Consider the following 23,384-nt stretch of genomic DNA (forward strand, 5'->3'; position numbering starts at 1 on the left):
GCCAGAGCAGTTGACTGGACCATGACCTCAGCCCAGGAATCCATATAATCACGTCCTGTTGTAACTCTACCACCCAAGTACATGCCGCAAGTGCCGGGATGAGGATCCTTCATCCTCATGTGTGGTGTGTCCCCTAAGGCTGAGTGTTTAGTAGCCGCTACTCCTCGATGCCCTTTGAAATAATAGGAAAGAGCCATCTCTGAACCATATCAGTTCTGAGGTCAGAGGACAGTGCCTCCTGAGTTCTAGGACCTCTGAGTGTCAGTGGGGAATGCCTCCTAAAAAGAGCTAGTTCCAGCCATACGACCACAGCATCCTGATGACAGATACTCCTGTCTCACTCAGTTCCCTCAATCTCATATTTGCCATTGCAATTTAACAGTGGAGCTCAAATTTGCCTGGTTGAATAGGATACGATCCAATTTCTGAAAGACAGTTCCTGAAGCAGAGGGAGTTGGGGTCCCTCTGTAGGCCCTTCTGTTTCAAGTAAGATCCAAATAAGTGACTGACAAAGGAAATTTAAAGGAAGCTTACCACTGGGCAGTCTCAGGAAGACCAGAGCCTGGAAAACCAGAGAGTGGCCCCACCTCACCCCCAACTCTCGCCCAACACAAGTGCAAACAAATTGTTCTTGTTTTTTCACTGCTGGTAGTAACCTCTGTAAACAAAATAGATGAATGATAGATGGATGGATGTATGGGTGGGTGGGTGGGTGGATAGATGATTGATAAAAATATAAATATAGATACTATTTTTTATTTTGTTTTAGACATTATCTATTGACTCTACCATATACTACAAAGATTCAGTTCTCCAGTGTTTGACAATTGCATCATTATTTTAGTTCTACTTATGACACTGTACTTGGGATCAATTATTACTCCAACTTGGGTCGGGAGGGTAGAGCAGAGAGCTGGGGGAAACTCAATTTCAATGAGGCTGCCATGCCAGCCCTAGGTGGACCATGTCCAGATCTCCTATTGCCTACAGACCTCTTCCTAAGGAAGAAATAACTTTGTCTTGCTTAAGACCGTTGTCACTTGCGTGCTTCTCTACCATTTCCAGTTGTAGCTGATCCTAACTGATGCACTACTGCTCTTAGGGTTCAATGCAAGTCTCCTCCCTCAACCTGGCCCCACCTCTCTCTGAACCACATATTGCAATTCTGTGGTCCTCCTGTTTACCATGCACCAGCCACACCAACTTTCATTCTGTCCCTCTACCATAACCTGACTCAGAACCTTGCACAAGTCGTTTCCTCTGTCTGGTACGCTCTTCCTCTTCCCCTTCCTTTGATGGATATCCTTCAGATCTCAGCTCAAATATCATGCCCTCAGGTTGGCTCCAAAGACCCCCAATCTAATTTAGGTCCCACACCCAGCTGGTGTTCTCTCCTAGTCTTCTGCTTTGTAGCACTTAATACTTAAATACTTGCCTTTTTACATTTCTTGTTGTGCTTGTTTAATGTGTGTCTCCCCTGCTAGATCTTAAGCTCCAGAGGGAGGAGTCTATGTGTGTTTTGTTCACTATTAGTTCCCAGGACACAGAATTACCACATGTGATAGGCAGTCCATAAGTATTAGTAAAAGGATTTTTAAAAAGATGAGGCATCTGAGGGGCTGGCCCCGTGGCCGAGTGGTTGAGTTCGCGCGCTCTGCTGCAGGCGACCCAGTGTTTCGTTGGTTCGAATCCTGGGTGCGGACATGGCACCGCTCATCAAACCACGCTGAGGCAGCGTCCCACATACCACAACTAGAAGGACCCACAACGAAGAATATACAACTATGTACCGGAGGGGCTTTGGGGAGAAAAAGGAAAAAATAAAATCTTTAAAAAAAAAAAAAAGATGAGGCATCTGAGTTCAGAGAGGTCAAGTAACAAGCTCAACTTCACATGGCCAGTAAAGCTAGAGTTGAACTGAGCTTTGTCTGACTTGTCCTAAGCTTGCCAAACAACCTTCTGATAATTGGGCTTCCCTTGAATTTTTCCTTTCAGAAGAAGGGAAGAATTTACTTGTCAGATAAACACAAGTGTCCAATCTCCCGAATGGTTCAATTTCTCCTTAAAAATTAGCAAGGTGTGTTTTTGGCGTGCAAATTCCATTTTTTCGTAAGTTTAATGAGTGAGACAGCTCCCTGAGTTTGATCAGCTCATGGGTACTGACAACATCAAGTTACAAAATTGAGACCCAGACCCTGCCCCACACTACACTGTTGATCTGCCAGTAACCAGAATTCACACTCAACACAGCCCGAGGGATGAGAGGAAGAACGAGGTCAGGAAAAACAAGCGTTATACTCAAAAGAAACTGTATGAACTAGCTAATATACATTGTCAAAAAATATAGGGAAAATTTAAGGAAACATTTTTAAGGCTGTTTGGCCAAGATAGCAAAACATAATTTTGGTTCAGGTTATATTTATTGACAGGTTCACTTACCAGAGATTCCACATTCGATGTAGAAGCTCAAACAGCCAGATACAGTTCTTACCATTTTTGGGGGGTTTGGATAATACAAATCTGCATCAAATGTTCACCCATACTAAATTATATCAAAAGACCAAAAATCCAAGAAAGGCAGGAACTCACAGATTTCAGGAGATAAGAATGCTTTATTGGGTCCCTGGCATGCATCCAGCCCATTCACCCTCTCACTTGTCCTCTGACGGGACCCAGAAGATGGTCTCGCTCCTTGCCATGAGAAATAAATTGATGAGACTCTGCTGGCTTTCTTCTCTTGGCCTGGAATGCTGGTTGGAAGAGCTGCTATGAAAATGAGCCCCCTGATATCAGCAGCAGAGATAGATAGAAGGACAAGGTAGAGTCATCATCCTAATGGATGTGGGCATGGAAACCGGACCTCTAGCTGTGGTTAATCAATCTTTGGGTCCCAGGGATGAAGAAGACCAGACAGTCCTTAAGATATTACCTGGTTATTACCATAACTAAAGACTTCTGGTTGGGCAAACAGGTCTGTCTCAAGCTGCCAAGGTAGAGTCAAAAATCTGCCACTTAATTTCCAGACCTTCAATGGAGGGAAGTCAAATATCTTTGAAGGGAAACCTTATTTTAACACTTAGATGCATATTTTGAACTTCTCTTGCAGCTTTTCCCAAAGGGATGTGTGTCCATTTATCTGGGAACTATAGAAGGGCAGGGAAAATAACCATATTTGGGGAGAGGGGTTCTGTAGGATACTGGCTCCAATCTAAGTCCAATTTCTGGGGACAGTACATAGAAAAGCAAGTGGTCTGCAAATTAATGGGGATGACAGACCAAATTTTACACCACAGTAGACCCAGGAGAATCTCAAAGCCAACTAAGGGTTACTTTGACTGTATAGCTGAAATGGATATATTCGGAATCAGGTATAACCCCCTCTCTGATTTGGGGGTAAGAGTGACCATAGCAGGATAGGACAAGCAAAAGCTATTAGAATTTCCTCTCCCTACCAAAATGACCAATCAAAAGTAATGCCGCATTCCCGGGGGAAGTATAGAAATGAGTGTTACTACTCAAGACTTGAGAGTGAAGTCATAGTGATTCCTACCACAGCTCAGCTCAGCCAGTGTGAAACGCCAGGAGGTCCTCGGATTGTTGACGACTTTAAAAAGGGATGACTCCAATTACAGGTGCTGTTCCAGAGAAGGACTTCTCGCTAAAGCACATTTCTCCAGCTCCTGGCATTTGGTGTGAATCTTTTGATCTAGTGAATTCATGTTTTCCTCCATTTTGATGAACAAAGAACACCAGAAGCAATTCGTCTTCCCCTGGCAGGGCAACAGGACTCCATTGCTGTCCTGGCTTAAAGATCTATCTTTGCTGTTTAGCTCTGTGCCACAACCTGGCTCACAGGGACCTCGACTCCACCACCACAATGTTCCATCACACCGATGGCATCCTGCTGATCAGCAGTTTCCCGAGATTCCTTGGTAAGATATATGTAAGTCAGAGGTGGAAGATAAATGCAAAGGTCTGCTCCCTTGATGAAGTTCCTGGGGGTCAAGGGGTCTATTGAGGTAAAAATATTTCCTCCATAATGTAGAAAACTTTTCTGCAGTTTGATCCCACCAAGGCCCAATTCCGGGCAAAAATGTCCCTTTGGGGCATCTTGCTCCAACCCATTTACTAACTGACCTAGAAGGCCACCAGCTTTGGGTTGGGCCTTGATCAAGTGAAGGCTCTCCAGCCTGGAAAGTCTTTAGTACAAATGATTCTGCCACCAGGCCATATGACCTGGCAGATCCAAAGGCACTTAAAGTATCTGTCTGTGCCTTACTGGGGACCCATATGGAGACTGTGGCAGAGCAGAATGCTTTATGGAGCTTGTGGTAAGTCTTGATTAAAAAAAATATGGCTGGGGAACCCAGGGTTTGGAACCAAGTAATGCTCTGGCCAAGAAATAACAATTATCCTCTTGAGACATTGCCTTCTGGCTTACCACTGAGCTCTAGGGGAGCCTAAATGCTTGGCTACAGCATGCCAGGTGGCCATACAGCCCCTTGTGAACTGGGATTATCTGATCCACCCAGCCATAGTCAGGCACAGCCAGAAGCACTCCATCATTAGGTGCAGGCTCCAGGATAGGACTCTGAAGGCACAGGCAAGCCGTGCATGTGGGTTGCTTACTCCCTCGTCTACGATGCCTCCTCCTGCCCTACTGCTGAGCTCTCCTCAATCTATACCTATGACTTTAAGAGGGCAGGAATTCATCTTGACAATTATGGGCCCCTCTTCTGAATTTGGATTTGCTTTCCTTACCCCTCATACCTCTCCCACCATCAATATCCATGGAATTACCAAGTGCTGTAAACATCATTGTGGTATCCGCACATACTGCATTCAACCAAAGAACACACTTTACAGCAAAAGTAAAGTAATGGGTTGATGCCTATGGCATTAACTCATCTTGTCAGGATCCCCACAGTCTAGAAGCTGTTAGCTTGATAGTATGGTGAATGGTTTGTTGAAAACTCATCTACAGCACCAGAAACAATACCTTGCAAAGTTGGATTGGGCCCCACAGGATACCGCATAAGCTCTGAACTGGCAACCAATTCATGGTGCAATTTCTCCTGCAGGCTAGGAAGTAGGGTGGAGAGGGGCGTGTTATCACTACGTCTCAATGCTTTTTCATGCCTGATGTTTGGGACCAGGCTAGTACAGAGGTTTTAGTCCCCAAGGAAACACATCCTCAAAAAGTCACAGTAATGATTCAAGTGACTTGGAAGCTGAGGCACCCAGCCATTTCAGGCTCCTTATACCTCTGAGTGACACATAACAAGTCGTTATGGGAGTAGCTAGGACGACTAACCATATCAAGGGAAAACATGATTGCTGCTACGTAAAAGGGGGTCAGGACTACAGATGGACGTGGGGGACTCCTAGAGTGCTTCCTGGTACTGTCATGTCCAGTGGTAAATGCCTGCCACACAGGAAGGACCACTAAGGAGCTGGTCTTTGGAAGTGAAGGTTTGGAACACGCCAACAGGCAAAAAATCCCTAGTCATAAACACTAGTTTTCATGACCAGTTATAAAAATGGACTATAGCCTTTACCCACACTTCCTTTCTTGCTGGGTTATATAACTTTGGCTGAATATAGTTAATTTTACCAGTTAATGCACAGGTTGCAGAATTTCAAAACAGGATTGTGATAAAAGAGGGAAGAGTATCATTAGTGACACTGGACTTCAGAGAAGGGTAGCCCTGGTTACCCCTGGGCTTAGTCATGGGATGTGACCTTGAAAGATCTCCCCAAGCAGAGAGGAATTTGCTTTTGGTTGTATGTGGGAGAGTCATAATACATCAGATGGGAAGAACAGAGTGTGTGTGTGTGTGTGTGTGTGAGGGTATCTTTTGTTGTTGCCTACCAAGCCCTTTCTACCCTCCCATCCTCCACTATTCTTCCCATTCTTTGGAAAAATGCATCTCTCCTACTCCGTGATGCCCTGAGCTCCAGGACAGGAATTTGAATCTGGAGCGGAGGGAGACCCACTGGAATCAATAGCTGGTTGATGTTGATCTGCCAACAGCAGCAGCTTCTGGGAGGCAAGTTCTGGAGCTGCCCTGGCTCCCACCCATCTCAACAGCAATTGTTCAGCTATTCCTTTGGTTCTGTGAGCTACTCCAACATCCTTCCTATGAACCTTTTCTCCTTGCTTAAGTTGGTCCAAGTCCATTTCTGTTGCTCAAAACCTAAGAAACCCAATGGAAAGAGTCTCTTTTGAGACCACCTCAAACATCTTTGCCTCCCAATAGCTGTCAGCTTAGGGTCTGGCATAAAGTAGATGCTCATTATATGTCTGCTGAATGAATGGATGAATGACCAAATGAATGAACAATATTCCAGCTCTCCGCTCACCAAAGCAATCTGGATATGCAGGCTGGGAGAGCTGGGGGCACACTGGGGCAAGAGGAAAAAGTGGAGAGTCACCTGAGCACAAGAGGAGGTAGAGAAATCAGAAATGTCAAAATGGAGAGGGCGAATGTCAGGCAAAGAAAGGCCTGGTGGTGGGGTGGGGTGGGAATGAGAAGTCTCTCTGTAGCTTGGGAAGCAGGAAACGGTCAGGGAGTAGCTGAGAGGCAGACGCTGGTTGTCCCCTGGGCTGGTCTTGCTACAGTGGAGGGAGCAGAGCCAGCCCCCAGCTCTGCTCTTCCTTCCTGGGTTCCTTCCTTTGCATTCCTCTTCCAAATGAAGGAGAAATTCCAAAGGCCCAGGTCCCCCAGATACACTGCTAAGGGGTAAAAGCCATCAGCCCAGCTGTACAAGAAGCACAGACTGTCTGGCTGTGGCCACAGAAAGCTGAGACTGAATGCTGATCCAGGAACCAAAACACGGATTCATTTTTCCAGTGGGCCCAGGGACTGTAGGACACCCTCAGAGAACCTGCCTGGAGAGAGGGGACCCTGACCCCATATACCTACAACCACACCAGATGAGGGCGAGCAGGATACACAGTTGCTGCCTTTATTGCATTCCAAGGGGGAGCAGGCCAGCTCCAGACCCACACATCCCAGGCCTCAAGGAGGGGCTCTCAGGAAGGACCCAGGGTGCTAGGCCAAGCACAGCAATTCCTTGGGAGCCCATATATGAGGCCCCAGAGCTGGAGCCTCAGGATCAAGAGCTAATGGTTGAAGGCAGGGTCCTAATTCCCAGGCACAGATACCCCTCCGCCCCAGTGTGTGGATAGATGGCATCCTTCCTAGAACTCCCATGCATACTCTCCCATAGAGAAGAGCCACAGCCCTCCATCCCTGGTCAAGGGGGGATGTGAAATTCACTGTGACCCTACCTCCTTCCAGTATGGAGCACAAGGTCCCTCAAAGTCAACAGCTTCCCTCTGACCATATCTGCTGACACAACCCTCATGCCAGCTCTCATCTCATGGGCAGAGGGCCTGGGAGAAGTAGTGGAAGAATGTACTAGGGCGGACAGAGAGGACAGAGGGTCTGCTCCTCACCTGGGTATGGTGGGTAGGGTGCAGAGTCAGTAGGGAAGCCCTTGGGCGAGGGGACAAGCAGAGAGTCTGTGAAGGTCAGGCAGCAGGCTGCGGTTGGGCTAAAGCCAGGGATGGGGGGGTGGAGGTAGGGGACGGGGTGCAAGGGAGCATGGGAAGCAGGTGAGTGAGTGCCTGAGTGATGAGGGGAGGAAGAGCATGAACACACGTCACCAAAGACCACTGCACAAGGACAGGACAGGCTCTGGAAGGGCCCCGGGACACATGTGGGCTGAGGGGCAGATTAGTGGTAGGGTAAGCTGGGATGAATGAGGCAGAGTAGCTGGAAGAGAAGACACCCTGAGAGTCAGCAGGCCAGACACAGCAGAGGAGGTCTGGAGCCCTGAGGACAGGGAGACATCAGGGCCAAGCAGAGGGAAGAGGGTAACTGCTGGCCTGCAGGCCCCCCGAGGACAACGTTCACGGCAGGGTCAGGCTGGGGCAAGGGGTTGGGGTGCAGAACTCATGCAGAGGACTCAGGGGAGCCTCCAGCAGTGGCGAGTGTAAACTTCAAGGAGGGCCTAGGCCTCCAGGCACTTGGAGGTGGGGCCTGGGAGCCCTGGGTGATGATGGCACCAGGAGAGGCCACTGGGCTGTCTGCCACACACCAAAGCCATCTGACGAGGACTGACTGAGGAGAGGCTGCTCAGCGAGGCCCCCAAGTAGTACCTCTTCAGTGCGCCTTCTCCGGTTAGTTCTGTATTGGGAAAGTCTCCATCGGTTCGAACTGCTTCCTTGTTGGTCTGCTGCTGGGTGGAGGCCCCCAGCCTCCGGTGGGGGCTACCGCATGCCCTGGGCCTTGGAGCCCCTCTCTTGGATGAGAGGTGGTCCCAATAATTGGGTGGCAACTGCCTCTGAGGCCTGAGGGGTGGCCTTGGAGCTTGGGGCACTCTTCCGGGTGCCCTGGGGACTGGGGGGGCCTTTCTTCTGGGTCTGAGGACTCAGCTGGGGGCCTTTCCTGCCGGCAGATGGACTCTTGGAACCTTTGGCCTTGGCTTGGGGATGGGCAGCCTCAGGGCCCTTGAGGGGTTTTAGCCCCAGCATCTCACAGAAGGTGTTGCACTGGTGGGAGGAGGCAAACTGGTCCAGCAGGGCAGGGAAGCAGCTCTCCTTGAGGCCTTGGTATCTGCAGTCAAACAGTAAGAGCCATGTGAAAGTCCCACCCAAGGGGAGAGTCCTTGGGGGCTGACTTTGGGATGGCCATGGCCAGGGTGTTGTGCCCAAGGTCCATCCTACCCTACCTGGGGGTGCTGGGGAGTCTACCTGGGTACTACCTCAGGTGGAGGCACCAAAGACTTCAACTCTAACCTCAGGTTCATCACACCCTGGCTCATGGAATTCATCAAGTGGGACATTAACTGGTGTGAGGATGATCTGCCTTTTTAATATAAAGTACAGCAGACTCCAGGTCAGCCCTGTAGTCACAGGGCTCGTGCTCATCTGCATCATGATGAGCTTTCTCAAGTGAGAAGGAAGAGGAGCAGGTGCATGGAGTGCCCAGGATCGCAGGTGATCCTGTGTGTGGGCGTCAATAGCTGCTGGTCCAGACCTGGGGTCAGAGGGTCAGTGGCCCCTAGGTTGTTACTACATGGCCATGGGTGCAACTGGGACCATTTGGCCACAGGTCCAGCACCTCATGGATGGAGACCAGCAGAACTTTGACATTTTATGCCCCGAGAAGACTCTCTGAGGGCATTCTGTCCCCGAGAACCACTCACCCTCGCAGTTTTGTAGCTATCTGCACATCAGTCATCTTCCAGTCAACCCCTGAAAAGAGAGAAAGTGGGGAGTTGATGGCAGCCTGGGCTGGCGCTAGGGCCCCCATGTCTCCCAGGTGGGTATCACTTTAGATGGAAACCTACCAGGTTTCAGGGCACATCAACAGGTACCTCTCACTGGGTCATCACGACTGGCCTGACTCTCAGGCAGTGTGGGTATCTCTGTATCATTAGCAGTAATAACATTCCCATTTTTACAAGTAAGGAGATAGGCTCAGAGTTAAGTGACTGGAGCAAAGTCACATTTATTCATTCATTTTATACCTGAGCACTGACTGTGTGCAATGGCCACTGTAAGTCAGTAAAAGCTCAATTTTGCTTACTCCCAGATCCAAAACTCTTCCAGCTGTGCAATCCTGCTTCTACTGGAGGAGATTAGCTCACAAACTGGGCTGGCCTCTGGCTTTGAGCTAAAACTTCCTCCTTCCTTTTAACAGATTAGCCTAGCTGGGCAAGAGAGAGAAGGTGGGAATGGTAAGGTAAATCAGGGCTGGACCAGCAGAAATGTAACACTGGATGACACTGGCTTCTGTGTACTCATGAAGGCAGCAAGCAAGCACTCCAGGAAGCCAAGGTGGTCTTCTAGGTTAAGACAGCTTTGGAAAGATAGAGCCAGGCAAAACGGTGATGCAGGAAAAGTCTCTCCACTCTGGCCAGTCCATTCCAGCATCTTGCATGCAGCGTTAGACTTGTGGCCCTCTTTCCCCATCTTCAGACTGTCCAGTCACATTGTTCTAGGAACGTGCCCTTCACTAACAGGGCTGAGACCACAGTGTGATCTTGGCAAGTCACTATCTCTAATCTTCAACTGTGAAAAGGGATAATATTGCCCACCTTGCAGGGGTGTTAGGAAGATCACAGTATGTGTAGGACTCTCATTTAGTGTCTGAAACACAGTAGTTATGCAACAAATATTAATTTCTTTGCCCTTTCTCTTTCAGCATGTATCGCATTCCATTTTGCATTATAATAATGGTGATCCTTTATACTTGCACAGAATTTTAGTTTGCAGAAGGCTTTCACAAATACAGTCTCATGTCGTCCTCATAACAAGTCTGAGAGATGGGTAGGAAGATATTATTATTACTAGGGAGGGAAAGGAAACTGAAGCTCAGAGAGACGAAATGACCTAACCTGTCTGAGCTTCAGTTTTCTTCTCTGTAAAACAAGACCCAGCCAGAAAACAATGAGACCTAGACTTAAATCGAATTGCTTTGACTGCCAAGTCCTTCTACTATATCAAGTTATCATCATCTCACTGTAGAAATTGGGACACCTATCACAGCTTCTTGAGGACAATGACTATTCCTAATTCACCTTTTTATCTTTCCAATATTTAGTAAGGGTAAATTTACAAGTTAACAAATAGAGTGACCGATAAATGGTTTAATGATGGAGTTATATATACAACATTTACTAGGCAGTTTAGCCCCCATGGAAAGCACATTTGAGCCAGTTTTCTATCTCTGGCCCTTGATTTCCTCATTTATTTACAACAGGGACAAGACGTAATGATGTGTGATATTCCCAGCATTCCTCTACTCCCACTGTAGAGAAAATTTTCTCTCTTCCTTGCCCCGCCCAGTTCTGGTTCAAGAGAGTGGGCCTGGAGAAGACTGGTCAAAGAAGGAAAGATTCAGGCTTGCTGGCCTTCCTTTCTTGGCGAGAATCTGAGTAATGGGAGAAATAGCAACAAAGCTAAAAAGAAGCCAGAGAGCAAGTTGGTTTACATGATAAAAAGCTAACAAAGATGGAGGGGCAGGCAGGGAGGGAGGGAGAAAAGGACAATAAAGCCATGTGTGCTAGGAGGGAAATGAGAGTTGGGAAAGTGTGGAGAGTGAGAAAGTCCAGAGCAAAGTGGCAGGGAAGGGAGGAAGGGAGATTTTGAAAAGGTGGTTGTGGGTTTTGAATTAGAGCCCATGTAATGTTCTTTGAAATAAATTCCTTTTTAATTTCAAGTGGAGCCTGGAGTGCATCCCTTTAACTGCAGCTGCAGTTACAGACTAGGCTACATGAGGCCTGGAATGTGTTACGGTTGCATACAACCTGCTTTACAAGTTTACTGAGAAAAGCAAAGGAGAAGAAATACAAAGTGTGTTGTAGACTAGTCACCGAGCACCACGACACTGCCCCCTCCATGTGCTCCCACATCCATGCACACTCGCCCCCTCAGACCCTCATACCTGCCAAATCTGTGACAAGGAAGCTGCCGTTTGTCCACAGATACAGCCAGTGCTGGAAGGTCTGGCATTTCTGCATGGCCTCAGAGCTGCTAGGTGCTGCTGGACCCGCAGCACAGCCCCAGTCCCGGGAACAGTAAGATTCCAGGGGCTTGCCCAGGTCCTCCTCCAGGGTGGCATACGGGATATTGTTTGCAGGCCGATAGATCAGATACAGTGGGATGATCCTAAACATAGTTTCAGCCTGCAGTGAGCAGGGAGTATAGCCCCAGAAAGCGCCTCCCTCTGTCTCAATTCTATACTCTTGGGTCTAAAAGGAGGGCCCTTCTAAGGATGGAATTCTCAGCCCCGAGACTGAAAGGCAGCAGGAGAGGGGAGCTCCACCCTGAGTCCAAGAAAGGAAACGGAGGCCATTGGCGTCAGGGTCCCGTCCGTCCTCTGAGGTCAGTGCAATTAGAACTGCACAGTGCTTAGACCCCAGGGGGAACCTGTGCTTGGGTGAGGGACCGAGACCAGTGTGTGTCAAACAAAAAGAAACACCTCTAGAGAGGATTCAACCAGACTGTGGCTGAAGGCCAGCCAGACCCCAATATTCAAGAGTCAGAGTTCAGGTCTCAAAACGGAAGCAATTACCATTTATAACTGACTCCTACAAAAACCCGCACTGACTCTGTCTGCCCACCACAGGCGAGTACGGACCAGTCTGCCTAGAAGCTTAGGCTACTCCATCGCCTTCAGAGAGGCCCAGAATTCGCTGTGCCTAAACCCTGCCATCACCAAAAACTGGGCTAAGGGATGGGAATTAAAGTGAGTGCGTGGAGACTGAAGACCAGAGCAGAGGCTTTTCCCAAATGGGCAGTGGTCTTTATTTCTAGATTTTTACGGGGCCATTGAGCTGAGCACTGGGTTAGCTGTGGGCCCATTTGCACATGGCCATAATCAGGATGCCCCTGGGAGGCTATGAAATCACTGTTCTTTGCAGAAGCTCAAGTCAACAGGTCTGCACAGGACACGTCCCCCTCCCTGTGCACTTACTCAGGCACTTCCCCAAAGCCTGGTGCAGCCCGGGCTTCAGCCGCAAAGATTTTGCAGTACTCCCGACTCATGTTCTGGATCTTGCACCCCTGTGGATCAAAGAGAACAAAATCTGATCAGCAAGGAAGCCCCCGTGTTCTCTTTCATGCCTGGCTCTAAGTGGGAGGGCCATCCGCTAGAGGACTACAGGGGGCACTCCAGTCCCGAGGCAGGTCGGGTTCGCTCCTCCCTTGCTCCCTACTCTGCACTTCATTTTTCTGGTTTGTAAAACAAGAGGCTCTGAACTTGTTTGCAAAGTCGTTTCCAAACTGTGGTTCTGTGAGCCCTAGCGACAGGTGGCAGTGCCCCAGGGGCCATGCTGTGCAGAGCAAGAAAGACACTGAATGGGCAGAGCACAGACCATCCACCGCACCCAGTCACTCCCCTTTTATCTCACATTTACAGCTTCTGTGCACTATATGTTTGAGGGCGGAGGAAAAGGTTTCTGCTGCAAAAATATAGTTTAAAAACCATGGCTCCGAAGACATAGCCAGGGCCACGTCTCAGGTTCTCCTCAAGGTCCATCCCAGGAGCCTCCTAAGGTTGAGACTGAGATGGCTCCTGCCTCCACAACGGGCTTCCCACCAGGACCCAATCTGGGAAAGGGCAGAAGGTGAGAGCGCAGAAGGATGGGGCAGGGGGATGGGATGTGTACCTGAATGGTGACGTCATAGTTTCTGCCCAAGAGAGAAGTCTCACTGCTGGGTCCAAACATAAGCAGACTGGACACCTTGATGACACACGTGCGGCCTGACTCGAAGATGGGTTCCAGCCCGTAGATGACCTTGGCCTGGGAGGCCTTCCGAAGGCCAAAACCATAGCCACCCCCTTGTAGCTCCTCGCTCACCAGGCGCCCAAACAGCTTGTCCCCCCAGCAGCCAGAGTCAGCCAGACCCTTAGCAAACACCATGGGGGTCATCTCAATCTCTTCTCCAACTGAAGGGGAACAGGAAAAATGTGGAAAACTAGAGGCCTGACTGATGTGGGGTCAGTAGGGTAGGAAAAGATCAGAAGCGTCTCCCACCCTACCACCCTGGTGCACCCACTCTGTCCATTATGCTCTTTGGGTGTATACCCCTACCAGATCCTGAGCTCCTCAGGGCAGAAACTGTGTCTGATACAACCCCTGTCGTTTAACAGTGCTCCAGTGTGCCTACCACATCATAAGGACTGAGTCAGTGTCTGTGGAAGGCAGGGTATTTCTGTGCAAGTGGCAATCAATACAAAATACCAGAATCACTCTGCTTTAGAATTAGTTGTTTTGATCAAATGAATAAATGACTCCGTCTCAACCAACATGTTTGACGGAAACAAAAAGTTTGCAGGACTAATCCAGCAACACTGAGCATCGCTCATGCTCAAATTGTGATCACTAAATACCATTTCCCACTAAAAGGAAGCAGAGCTCCCTGGAGAAATGCTTGATTCCAGGTCTAGGCCAGGAAGTGTACCAGGCGGACCGGAAACATCTTGTCAGACCAGAAAGCGAAGAAGCTATCAAAAATGACCAGAGGCTTGTCAAAAGGACACAGGAGCCCACCTTCTGAAGGAGCTTCCATTGGCCAAAATCAGACAATCTTATCAACAAAAGAATAATTTCTGCAATGCAATGAATGTATCAAATATGTCAAAAACCCATATGTTCATAATTGTAATTGACAAACACCCTCCCCCCAAAAAACCCCCACTAACCTCACCAGTAACCTTTGGAGGGTGCTAGGGCACCAACTCAGGGTAACCAAACAACCATTTCTTCTTTACAGAAAAACTAATGAATGAAGAAGACACGATAGAACTAAAATACTCCATATTGCAAATCCTAATGAAAAAATGGATTTGGGCAATAATCAGGGACTGCCAAAACCCCTAGAAAACGACGAGGGTTGTCTCAGATACAGTTTTTCAGCTTTGAAAAGGGATGGATCAGACAGAAAACACCTGAGTGAATCCAGTGATCAATCTTAACATTAGTAAAACAATCAGACATTATGTACCTCCAGATCGGATGCAAAAGGAAATACACAGCATGCCTGTGAAGCATTCTTGCCTGTGCCACCCCCCACAAAATGCACCTGAATCTGACTAAGCCTCTTGATCTGACTACCAGTTTAGAAGTACATAAATGAAAGAACATGTTAAATGGTGACGTAATCAACAAAACCTAGACTGTAAGAAATTCTACACAAGTGATTTCAACCCATAAATGACAAGGAGGAAAAACAAATCAAGGAAGAAGTGTTCTCTATTAGAGAGATGCAAGAAATATATCAGCCAAAAGCAATCAGCACCTCCTAATTCGAATAAACCAACACTTTATTGGGCAAGTGGGGGAATCTGATGATATCAAAGAACCATTACTAACTTTCTAGGTGTGAGGTTATATTTGATATTGATTAAATTCGATTTGATAACTGAACAATAGGCACTAGCTGAATGAATGAGTGATTGAATGAGTGAAGGAAGGAAGGAATTAATGCATTGGTTGGCAGACAAAGTTCTAGAAGTCCGTCCATCACCAGTTGCCTCCATAGCCCAAAGCCTCTGTGTGTCTCTCTCAGGAGTAGTACAGACCCTCAAATGTTTGGGCCTTTAAAATGCTTATCAAACTGGGGAATGTCACAATCTCCAGGGAGCCTACTGAGAATGCCATTTTTCTAGGTCCTTCCCCAGTAACGGTGATCAAGGATTTCAGTAGTAGGGCCCAAGAAACTACATTTTTAGCAGGCTCCCCATATGAGTCTAATACAGGGGTCCACAGACCATGGGAGAAACTCTGGAAGGGAGCTGGCAGGATAAGAGGAGCCCTGGTGGCGGGTCCTGCCCTTGATCAGGGGCTCTGACGCGGGCAAAGGGCACAAGGCTGAATTAACTCGCTGTGGAATGGCGCCCCTTGGCCACTTCTTCCCCCACAACCTTCTGAAAGAGCAGTTCTCCTCCAGCCTCCTCCCCAAGCCGTATCCTAAACCAGGAAGCAAAGGGCAGCTGAATGTGGGGGTTAACATAGCATCTGGAACAGATTCCAAGTCCTTCAAGAAGGTCTTCCCTGCAGGGGGCAGAGGCAGGGACAAAGGCCCACCCGCCCCTCCCCCAGAGGGGCACCGTACCTTCACCTTCCTCTCTGGAGATGAATCCTGACAGCACTATGTGGAGAAAAAGAAGAGAAAGCAGCTGCCCTCAGGCTGGCCTGCCCTGAGATCACCATCTCTGCGAAGATGAGCACTGCCCTCCCTCAGGAGCCAAGCGGGGCAGAGAACTGGGGGGGACACACTCACCCTCGGGGCTGAGGCAGAAGTCCGTGGAGGCCGAGCCGTGCTCGTTGTGGATGGTGCATCGATACATGCCACAGTCTACGGGGGATGCCTGCACGATGGCCAAGGCCGCCGGCCCCTCATCCCCTGCACTGCAGAGAGTGGAGACCCCTCCTGTGAGGGCCATCACCATGGCACAGCCCGGGGACTGACAGCGGTCCTGAGGCTCCTCAGACGCGGCTCTCAGAGGCTGCCGTGAACTCCGGCTCTGAGAGCTCGGGGGCAGGTGGCGAGAGGTGCCGTGGTCAAGAGCTGGTCCTGGACCACACAGGTCTGGTTTACGTCCAGACACTCACTAGCTGTGTGACTTTGGGCAAGTGACTTAATGCCTCTTAGCCTCAATTTTCCCCTCTCTACTATGGGAATACTAGACTCTCCCTCTTGGCTTACGGGGAGGACTAAATGAGGCGCTAGATCCACAGCTGGACAATGGCCAACGTTATCACGGCTGTCATTAGGGAGTCAGGCCAGGCAGAGGTGGGGTCCAGCTGGCTTACCTCCTGCCCACCTCGCCCACTGGGTGCTGATCCTTGGCCCATGTCAAGACTGAGTCACTAAGAATGTTGAAAAACTGGCACCAGAGCTTCAGGCTGCCCGAGGCATCAGGAAACTGCTCCACCCGAATCTTCCGGATCACCTGTGGGGCTGGGAGCAGGGGCCCAGGTAAGAGGGACAAGCCACTTCCCCTCCATCCTGCACCCTCTCTGGCCCTACCCTTGCTTCCCTGGGTGTCCTTGGTGAACAGGCGGAGAGAAAACAGGATTCAAGTCTCCACACAAACCCACTACTTCACGGCCCCCAGCTGCGTGCCACCTGTATCTCTGCGGCTTTTGTCCTGACTCCAGAGCACACATCTTAGCTAGAAAGAACCCACTACTGTACCATGCCCAGGCCAAAGAGCCTCAGCGAGCTAAGGACACAGACAGCAGCTGAGAGGAACTCGCTCATTGTAGGACCCCCCACCGCCGCGCTCTGGGAGTCTGCCTTTGAATCCTCCGCCTACCTCTCTGCACACGTGGGAAGAGTCTGCAAAGAGGGGATTCCAGTGGTGATGCTGAGGACAGAGTGACAATGCCACCGAAACCGGGCCCTTTGCTATGCACTTGATTTACTCTATCCCATTCAACCCTCACAATGTTACGAAGTCGGTACTATTACCAACTCCAAGTGGCAGAGCCAGGGCGAGAGCCAGGCCTTTCTGATTCCAAAGCCTGTGCGACCATGACCTGAGAACACCTCTGGAAGGCACTCTGTGAAGGCCTTGCAGACCTGCGTTACCCCAGCGGCTGCAGCACAGTCCTCTTCCGAGCAGCCCTCCCCACCGCTCACCTTTGAGCAGATCTTTGGCTTTCCTCTGCTTGGCCGGAGAATCTTGCTTGCCTTCATCCAGGGCCGGCTCTGCATCCGGACCACTGGCCTTGGGGCTGGAGCCCAGGTCTGCTGCAGCCGGCTCCTCCTCTGCCCGCGGCACCTCCAGCAGGCCTGCCTTTCTGCCCTGGGTCGGGGAGCGTTTCTCCCGCCCTGGAGTCCCCGGGGACCCAGGTGCAAGGCCCTTCCTGGGCCCCCGGGGGGAAACCGTGGGGCTCTCCCTTTCTTCAGGCTTGGCTGCCTCCCCGTCTCCTGCTGCTCTGACCTTAGGGAGAAATCTCTTCCTCCGGGCCCCCAGAGCCAGTTCCTCAGGGGTGGCTGCGGGGAGACTTGTCAGAGCCTCCCCGGGGACCTCCTCCTCCTGGAAGGCTTCCTGGGCTCTGCTCTCTGCTGAAAGAGGGCCCTGCCCGGAGGCTGCCTGCCTCCCCGCCTCCCCCAGCAAACCACCCATGCTGCTCTCTTGGGAGGTTCCCAGAAGGCCAGGCCCCTCAAGAGAAGCCTCTCCCTCACCCTCACTGGATCCTTCTGAGGCCAGCCCAGGGCCCTCCTCCTCGCCTACCACGATGGAGGGGACGGTGAGGAGACTGGGGCCAGGGCCCCGGGCGGCAGCCAGGGCCTGACGGCCAGCCTGCACCTCGCGGTCTAGGAGGCCGGTGAGGCGGCGGGAGGTGCAGGGGCTCAGCAGCAGGGTCTGCGCACTCTGCACCAGATGGTTGTTCTCCACGCGCTCCAGGATGCGCCTCGACGTCCGGGGACTCAGACCGGCCACTTCCACCGTGGGGACCAGAGTGGAGGAGGGCGCCAGACCCCCAGTGGCAGCTCCCCCAAGGGGCTCTGTGCCCCCTCCACTCGTCTGTGTGCTGGAGAGCTTTAGCAGCAGAAGCAAGTAGTTCTTCAGGGAATCTATGAGGCCAGGGTCACAGCTCCGGGGGCCTGAGGTCCTCCCTTCCACATCTGGAGCCTTGGCGCACGCCCCCTCACTGCTGGCTGCCGTGGCTTCTGGTGAGTGACTCTGGGTGGGGGCCCCCTGCCCCAGGTGCAGTGGGGGAGCAGAACTCAGCAAGTCCTGGTCCCCAGAGGGCAGGAAGGCAGCCGCCCTCAGGTGCTGAGAAGTCGGGATGCTGGGCAGCCCCTCCTCTGAGCTTTTGGTCAGGCCAGTGTCAGGAGGAGAGGGCAGAGTGGACACCTCTGGGCTCAGGCCAGCTGGAGGACAGCCCCCCAGATCCACAGACAGCACTTCCCCCAGCTGCTCCTCCTTGGGGCACTGGAACAGGCCGTTCTCCGGCTCGTCCTTGACTGGACCTGACCACTCCAGCCCTTGACATCTCTCTCCTCCCATCTGCTCCAAAGCACCCTCAGGAGTCAGCTGTGCCCGGAGTGTGAGGCCTCCTGCCAGGGGGCCCACCACAGTCTCCTCGTGATTCCCAGAGCCTCTTATTGCTGCTTCCTCAGATCTGAGCAGGAAATCAGGTTTTTCCGGGACAAAGTCTCCTTCTGGAGTCTGCTCAAAACATTCAATAATCTGAGGAGACCTAGGACCCTCTGAAGGGAGCTCAGGGGCTCTGAATTGGGGCCTGAGGCTGGTTCTGGACTGCTTCTCTGACCAACCTTTCACGCCTGTGGGTACGCTCCCCTCTGACTGTGCCCCCTTGTCTTCCTGTATCCTGCCACCTTCCTCTGTCCTCTCATCTGCCTGCATCCTTTCCACCTGTGTCTCCACCCTTCCCTGTGCCACCACATCCACCCAGGAACTCCTGTCTGACTCTGGCCTCTCACGTTCTCGTGTCACAACGTCCACCTGTGTCTTCCTCTCTGCCTGTGTCCTCTGGGTTGTTTGTGTTCCGTCTCCCTGTGTCCTCCCATCCACCTGCATCTTCCCATCAGCCTCTGTATTCTTCTTGCCTACAGTTTTCCTGTCGGCAGACATTCTCCTGTCCTCCTGGGTTTCTGTATCCATGGGCTCAGTGACGCCCTGACTTCTGGAGGTGCTGCAACCAGCAGAGACTGTATCTGCACTGTTGCTGGCTGACGTGGTAGGAGCCATGGTTGCCTGGGACTCCAGGACCTGAGAACACACGGACAAAAGCAAGAACTTAGCTACAGGTGCCTTAGGATCTCTTTCCAATCTGGCATTCCAGCCTCCTCTGACCTCATCCAGAACGGCCCTGATGGGAACGCTGCCACCTGACTCCTCAGGCCTGACTAAGGGTAAGAAAGCAAAGGACATGTGACAAAGCCTCAAGCCTGCCCACCCTCCCCAACCCCGATCCCAGAATCTAGACCAGGGAATATCCAGAATCCAGGTCTAGCTCTGGCCCTTCCTGCTCTCCTTGAAGAAATCCCGCCTTTCCTGAAAGACCCTGCTCATGTGTTAACCCAACCCTCACCCCTGCCATTCAGAGGACAGTGTTCTCTCCCCAGGGCTTCTGGGCAGTCGATCTGTGCCTCTCTTGTGGCACTAACTGCCCCGTATAGAATTACGGGTGAGATGGGAGAGTGCTGAAGGGTCTCCTGATAACGACCTCCATGGCAGCACCCACCGCTAACGTCGAGTGAGGCATCACACAATGCTATCCAAACAGAGGGTTAAAGCAATTATGAATGGTGCCTATGCCAGGAAATCAATGAAACGTAATAATATTACCCTTTTAAACACCCACTATTTGCAAAGCACTATGCTAGGCCCCAACTTATTATATATATATTACCTCCCTTACCCCTCATGACAATATGAAATAGTTACGAGAGTTATCTCCGTGTTAAGAGATAAGAACACTGATGGCCAAAGAAGGGGTGTGATTCGTCCATTATCAGATAGTAAGTGGTGGAGTTGAGCTCAGAAGCCTGGTGTGTCTGGTTTTAAATCCCACGTTCTTTGCTGTCATTCTACAATGAAACCCATTTAAATATAATTATAGGACTTCCTGTCAAACATAGTGGCATAAGACAGAAATTTGCCTCTTTTCCTCCTGGATATAATCGAAACCAACAAAGTAAACAAGAGACAAACAAAGCAAACTGTTGTTAATAAAACTGGAGGCAAGTAAAACCTACAGTCTCAAAAAAAAATGGGTAGGGGCTGCCAAAAGCAGATCGATGAAACACTGGGAGGTTGAAGAGGAACAAAAGCTGTTTGGGGGAAAAAACAGTGAAACTGCTCAGCAGGCCTCAGAATATGCCAGCAAATCACAGCTCCTAGAAAAAGGGCTCATCCTAAGATGACGAATCCTCAAACTCCACGTATGAAGCTGTAGGATCGTGGCGGAGTGGGTAGAAATCAAGCAGAAGACACATAAGGGAGACGTCCAGCAGAGACAGGGAGCGGGCAGTGGAATAGCCCAGTGGAGCAGATCTCCTCAAACACCAGCAAAAATACACTCCCGAAGAAACCTCCCGAAAATTGCTAAGCTTAGAAAATTGTTTTTGAACATACAAGGGCTTAAGGAATGTTGTTCTCAAGAGCCCTGCTTGAGGAAACTACCAGAGAACAAACTGGCCAACCAAAAGGTGATTAGGGGAACCACAGCAAAAGAACTGATGGTGAGCACTGAAGATGGATTTAACCGTAGAACCAAGACTAAAACCACAGGAGTTTAGAGGGGCAGGTCAGAATGCCAATGTTTTATGCCCTGACGAGGCAGAAACAGTAGAACTAGTACAAAAGGGGAAGAGGAATGTGACAAGTGGAGTAAATTCCTTGACTCTATCACCGACAGGAGCCAGGAACCAAAGACATTAGTCAAAGCTGAAAAACCAGCTAATGGAAATACAGGATATTTAATTGTACAAACATTTATTTCACTCAGAAATAAAACTTTGGTAGAGAGGAAGAGGAAATATTTTATCATCACTCAGCATAAAAAATTAAAAGACATTGACAAAAGAAAAGATAATTAATGATATTATATGTTTTAAATTATAAATTACTACATACAAATATTACTATGTATCAGAAGAACCACACACAAAACCAAACAGATCACATCATAAAAGACTTTAAAATAGATAGAATTAAACTGTTTTTAAGTTAAGTATAGAATTTACAGTTACTTTACTGAGTATGAAATTCTGAATGACTAGTATGAATATGGGAACAATAAGAGTTTGATGAATAATCAGGAGCCATCAAATATAAGTCTGACAGATGGAAGAATTTTAACGAAAATGCTCCTCCAACTTCTCTGACAACCAGTAAGATACTAACAGACAAAAACTCCTTGTAGCCGACAAACAGCACTCAGTAATATGTTAGAACTTTCTTTTAACTCTGGTATTCCAGGGTTAGGAAATATTAATGTGGATATGAGATCTATAAATTTACAAAGAAAATGCTGACTTTGCACACAAGACTCATGAGAACAGAACTTCTGACTAAAGCTATCTTCACTCCCCGTCTCCCCAGCCTGATCAGTCCCTGAGTCCCACTGAACCGACTTCCTCAGTATCTCATATCCATTCCCTCCTCTGTCTCCACTGCCGACTACCTAAACCAAGCTGCCAATGCTGACTCTGTCTCGCCTGGACTACTGGAAATCCTCCTCCTAGTTGGTTTCCATGCCTCTGCTAACCTCTTATCCTCACGGCAGCCTAAGTGATCTTTCCAAAACAGATCTGATTGTGACACTCCGGGGCTCAAAAACCTCTCAGTGGCTTATCATCACTTACGGGATAAAACCAAAGCCCTAGCCTAACAGAGCAGAAAGTTCAAGAACACTCTGTCAGTCAGGGTGCGGGGCAGCAGGCATCGGCACAGCCTCCATGGATGGCAATTCAGCATTATCTACTAAAACTAAAAGTACTTATGCTCTTTGACCCAACAATTCCATTCCTGGGAATTTATCCTATAGATATACTTTCATGTGCAAATAGATTTACATACAAGGATATTCATTGCAGCATAGTTCACAATAGCAAAAGACTAGAAATTACCTAAATTCCATCAACACAGAACTGATCCAATGAATTACAGTACATCCATATTCCAAATAAATAAAATCAATATCCAAGTGAAAAAGCAAGGTGTGGATAGAAGGTATAATACAGTATGCAATCTTTGAGTGGAAAATACACACACACACACACACATGCACACACACACACATATTGTAAACACACAGAAAATAGTTCTGGAAGGCTGCCCAGGAAGAGGAACTGGGTGGTGGGGGTGGCGAATTGAGGAAGACAATATTCTCTATATACCTTTTAAAGATTTTACTTTTTTCCTTTTTCTCCCCAAAGCCCCCGGGTACATAGTTGCATATTCTTCGTTGTGGGTCCTTCTGGTTGTGGCATGTGGGACGCTGCCTCAGCGTGATTTGATGAGCAGTGCCATGTCCGCGCCCAGGATTCGAACCAACGAAACACTGGGCCGCCTGCAGCGGAGCGCGCGAACTTAACCACTCGGTCACGGGGCCAGCCCCTCTATATACCTTTTATACTTTTTAAATTTTACACCATGTGCATATGACGCATACTTAACAAAATTCAATTAAAATTGAAAATAAATAAGTAAATAAAACCTTGTGTGATCAGTGAGGCCCATCCTTCAGCAAGGGTCCCAGGTCTATCTCTCCAGGGTCATCTCTTGGGTCCCTCCACCCGACAACACTAACTTACCGTAGTGACTATTGTGCTATTTTATAACCACGTTGTATGTGTTTTTCCTCTGCCGGACATTCTCAGCCTTCTCCTTGCTCATCTAGAGGACTCCTTCTCAACCCTGAAGACCCCACTCAAGTTTCTTCTCTTCTTTGAAGACTTCTGAGTCCCCTTCTCCACCTCCAAAAAATGTTAGTGGCTTCCTACCCTATGCAGCCCTGGCAACTGTACCTACTTCTCTCATTATACCCTCATTCTGTGTGGTAGTTATTTGTTGCAAGCATGTGTCACCTGCTAATCTGTGAACGCTCCCTCTCCAAACAGGGCCCAGCACAGGTCCAGGGTTAGAGTTGGTGCGCAAGAACCATATGGTGATTGGTTGATTGAATACTTTCTGTACTCTCCTACAAAGGGTGACCTCTCTAAACTATGGGGGGTGGGAGGGTGTCTGTCTGTCTACATCTGGAACTGTCTGGAGATACGAGAAGGAATGTCATATATTTCTTAAAAATAAAAATTGTGTGAGCAGGGGTGAACCCAGTTGGTTCTCTGTGAGTTTTTTTTCACTACAGAGAACACG

At 49.4% G+C, this 23,384-nt stretch overlaps 1 protein-coding gene across 2 annotated transcripts in view; it reads right to left on the reverse strand.

Moving 5' to 3' along the window:
- Positions 1–6,953: 6,953 nt before the first annotated feature.
- The window catches only part of ALPK3 (alpha kinase 3), a 47,851-nt gene continuing 31,420 nt past the window's right edge, over positions 6,954–23,384 (reverse strand). For both annotated transcript variants that reach the window (XM_044760823.2, XM_044760811.2), the window contains 9 exons: positions 17,168–19,271; positions 16,336–16,483; positions 15,803–15,930; positions 15,635–15,670; positions 13,186–13,466; positions 12,492–12,580; positions 11,460–11,683; positions 9,217–9,265; positions 6,954–8,624 (listed from right to left, as the gene is read on the reverse strand). In XM_044760823.2, the coding sequence (XP_044616758.2) occupies positions 8,279–8,624; positions 9,217–9,265; positions 11,460–11,683; positions 12,492–12,580; positions 13,186–13,466; positions 15,635–15,670; positions 15,803–15,930; positions 16,336–16,483; positions 17,168–19,271 (3,405 nt within the window). In that variant the 3' untranslated portion in view covers positions 6,954–8,278. The remainder of the gene's footprint in view (positions 8,625–9,216; positions 9,266–11,459; positions 11,684–12,491; positions 12,581–13,185; positions 13,467–15,634; positions 15,671–15,802; positions 15,931–16,335; positions 16,484–17,167; positions 19,272–23,384) is intronic.

The sequence above is a fragment of the Equus asinus genome, chromosome 2, assembly GCF_041296235.1.
Source record: "Equus asinus isolate D_3611 breed Donkey chromosome 2, EquAss-T2T_v2, whole genome shotgun sequence".
NCBI lineage: Eukaryota > Metazoa > Chordata > Mammalia > Perissodactyla > Equidae > Equus > Equus asinus.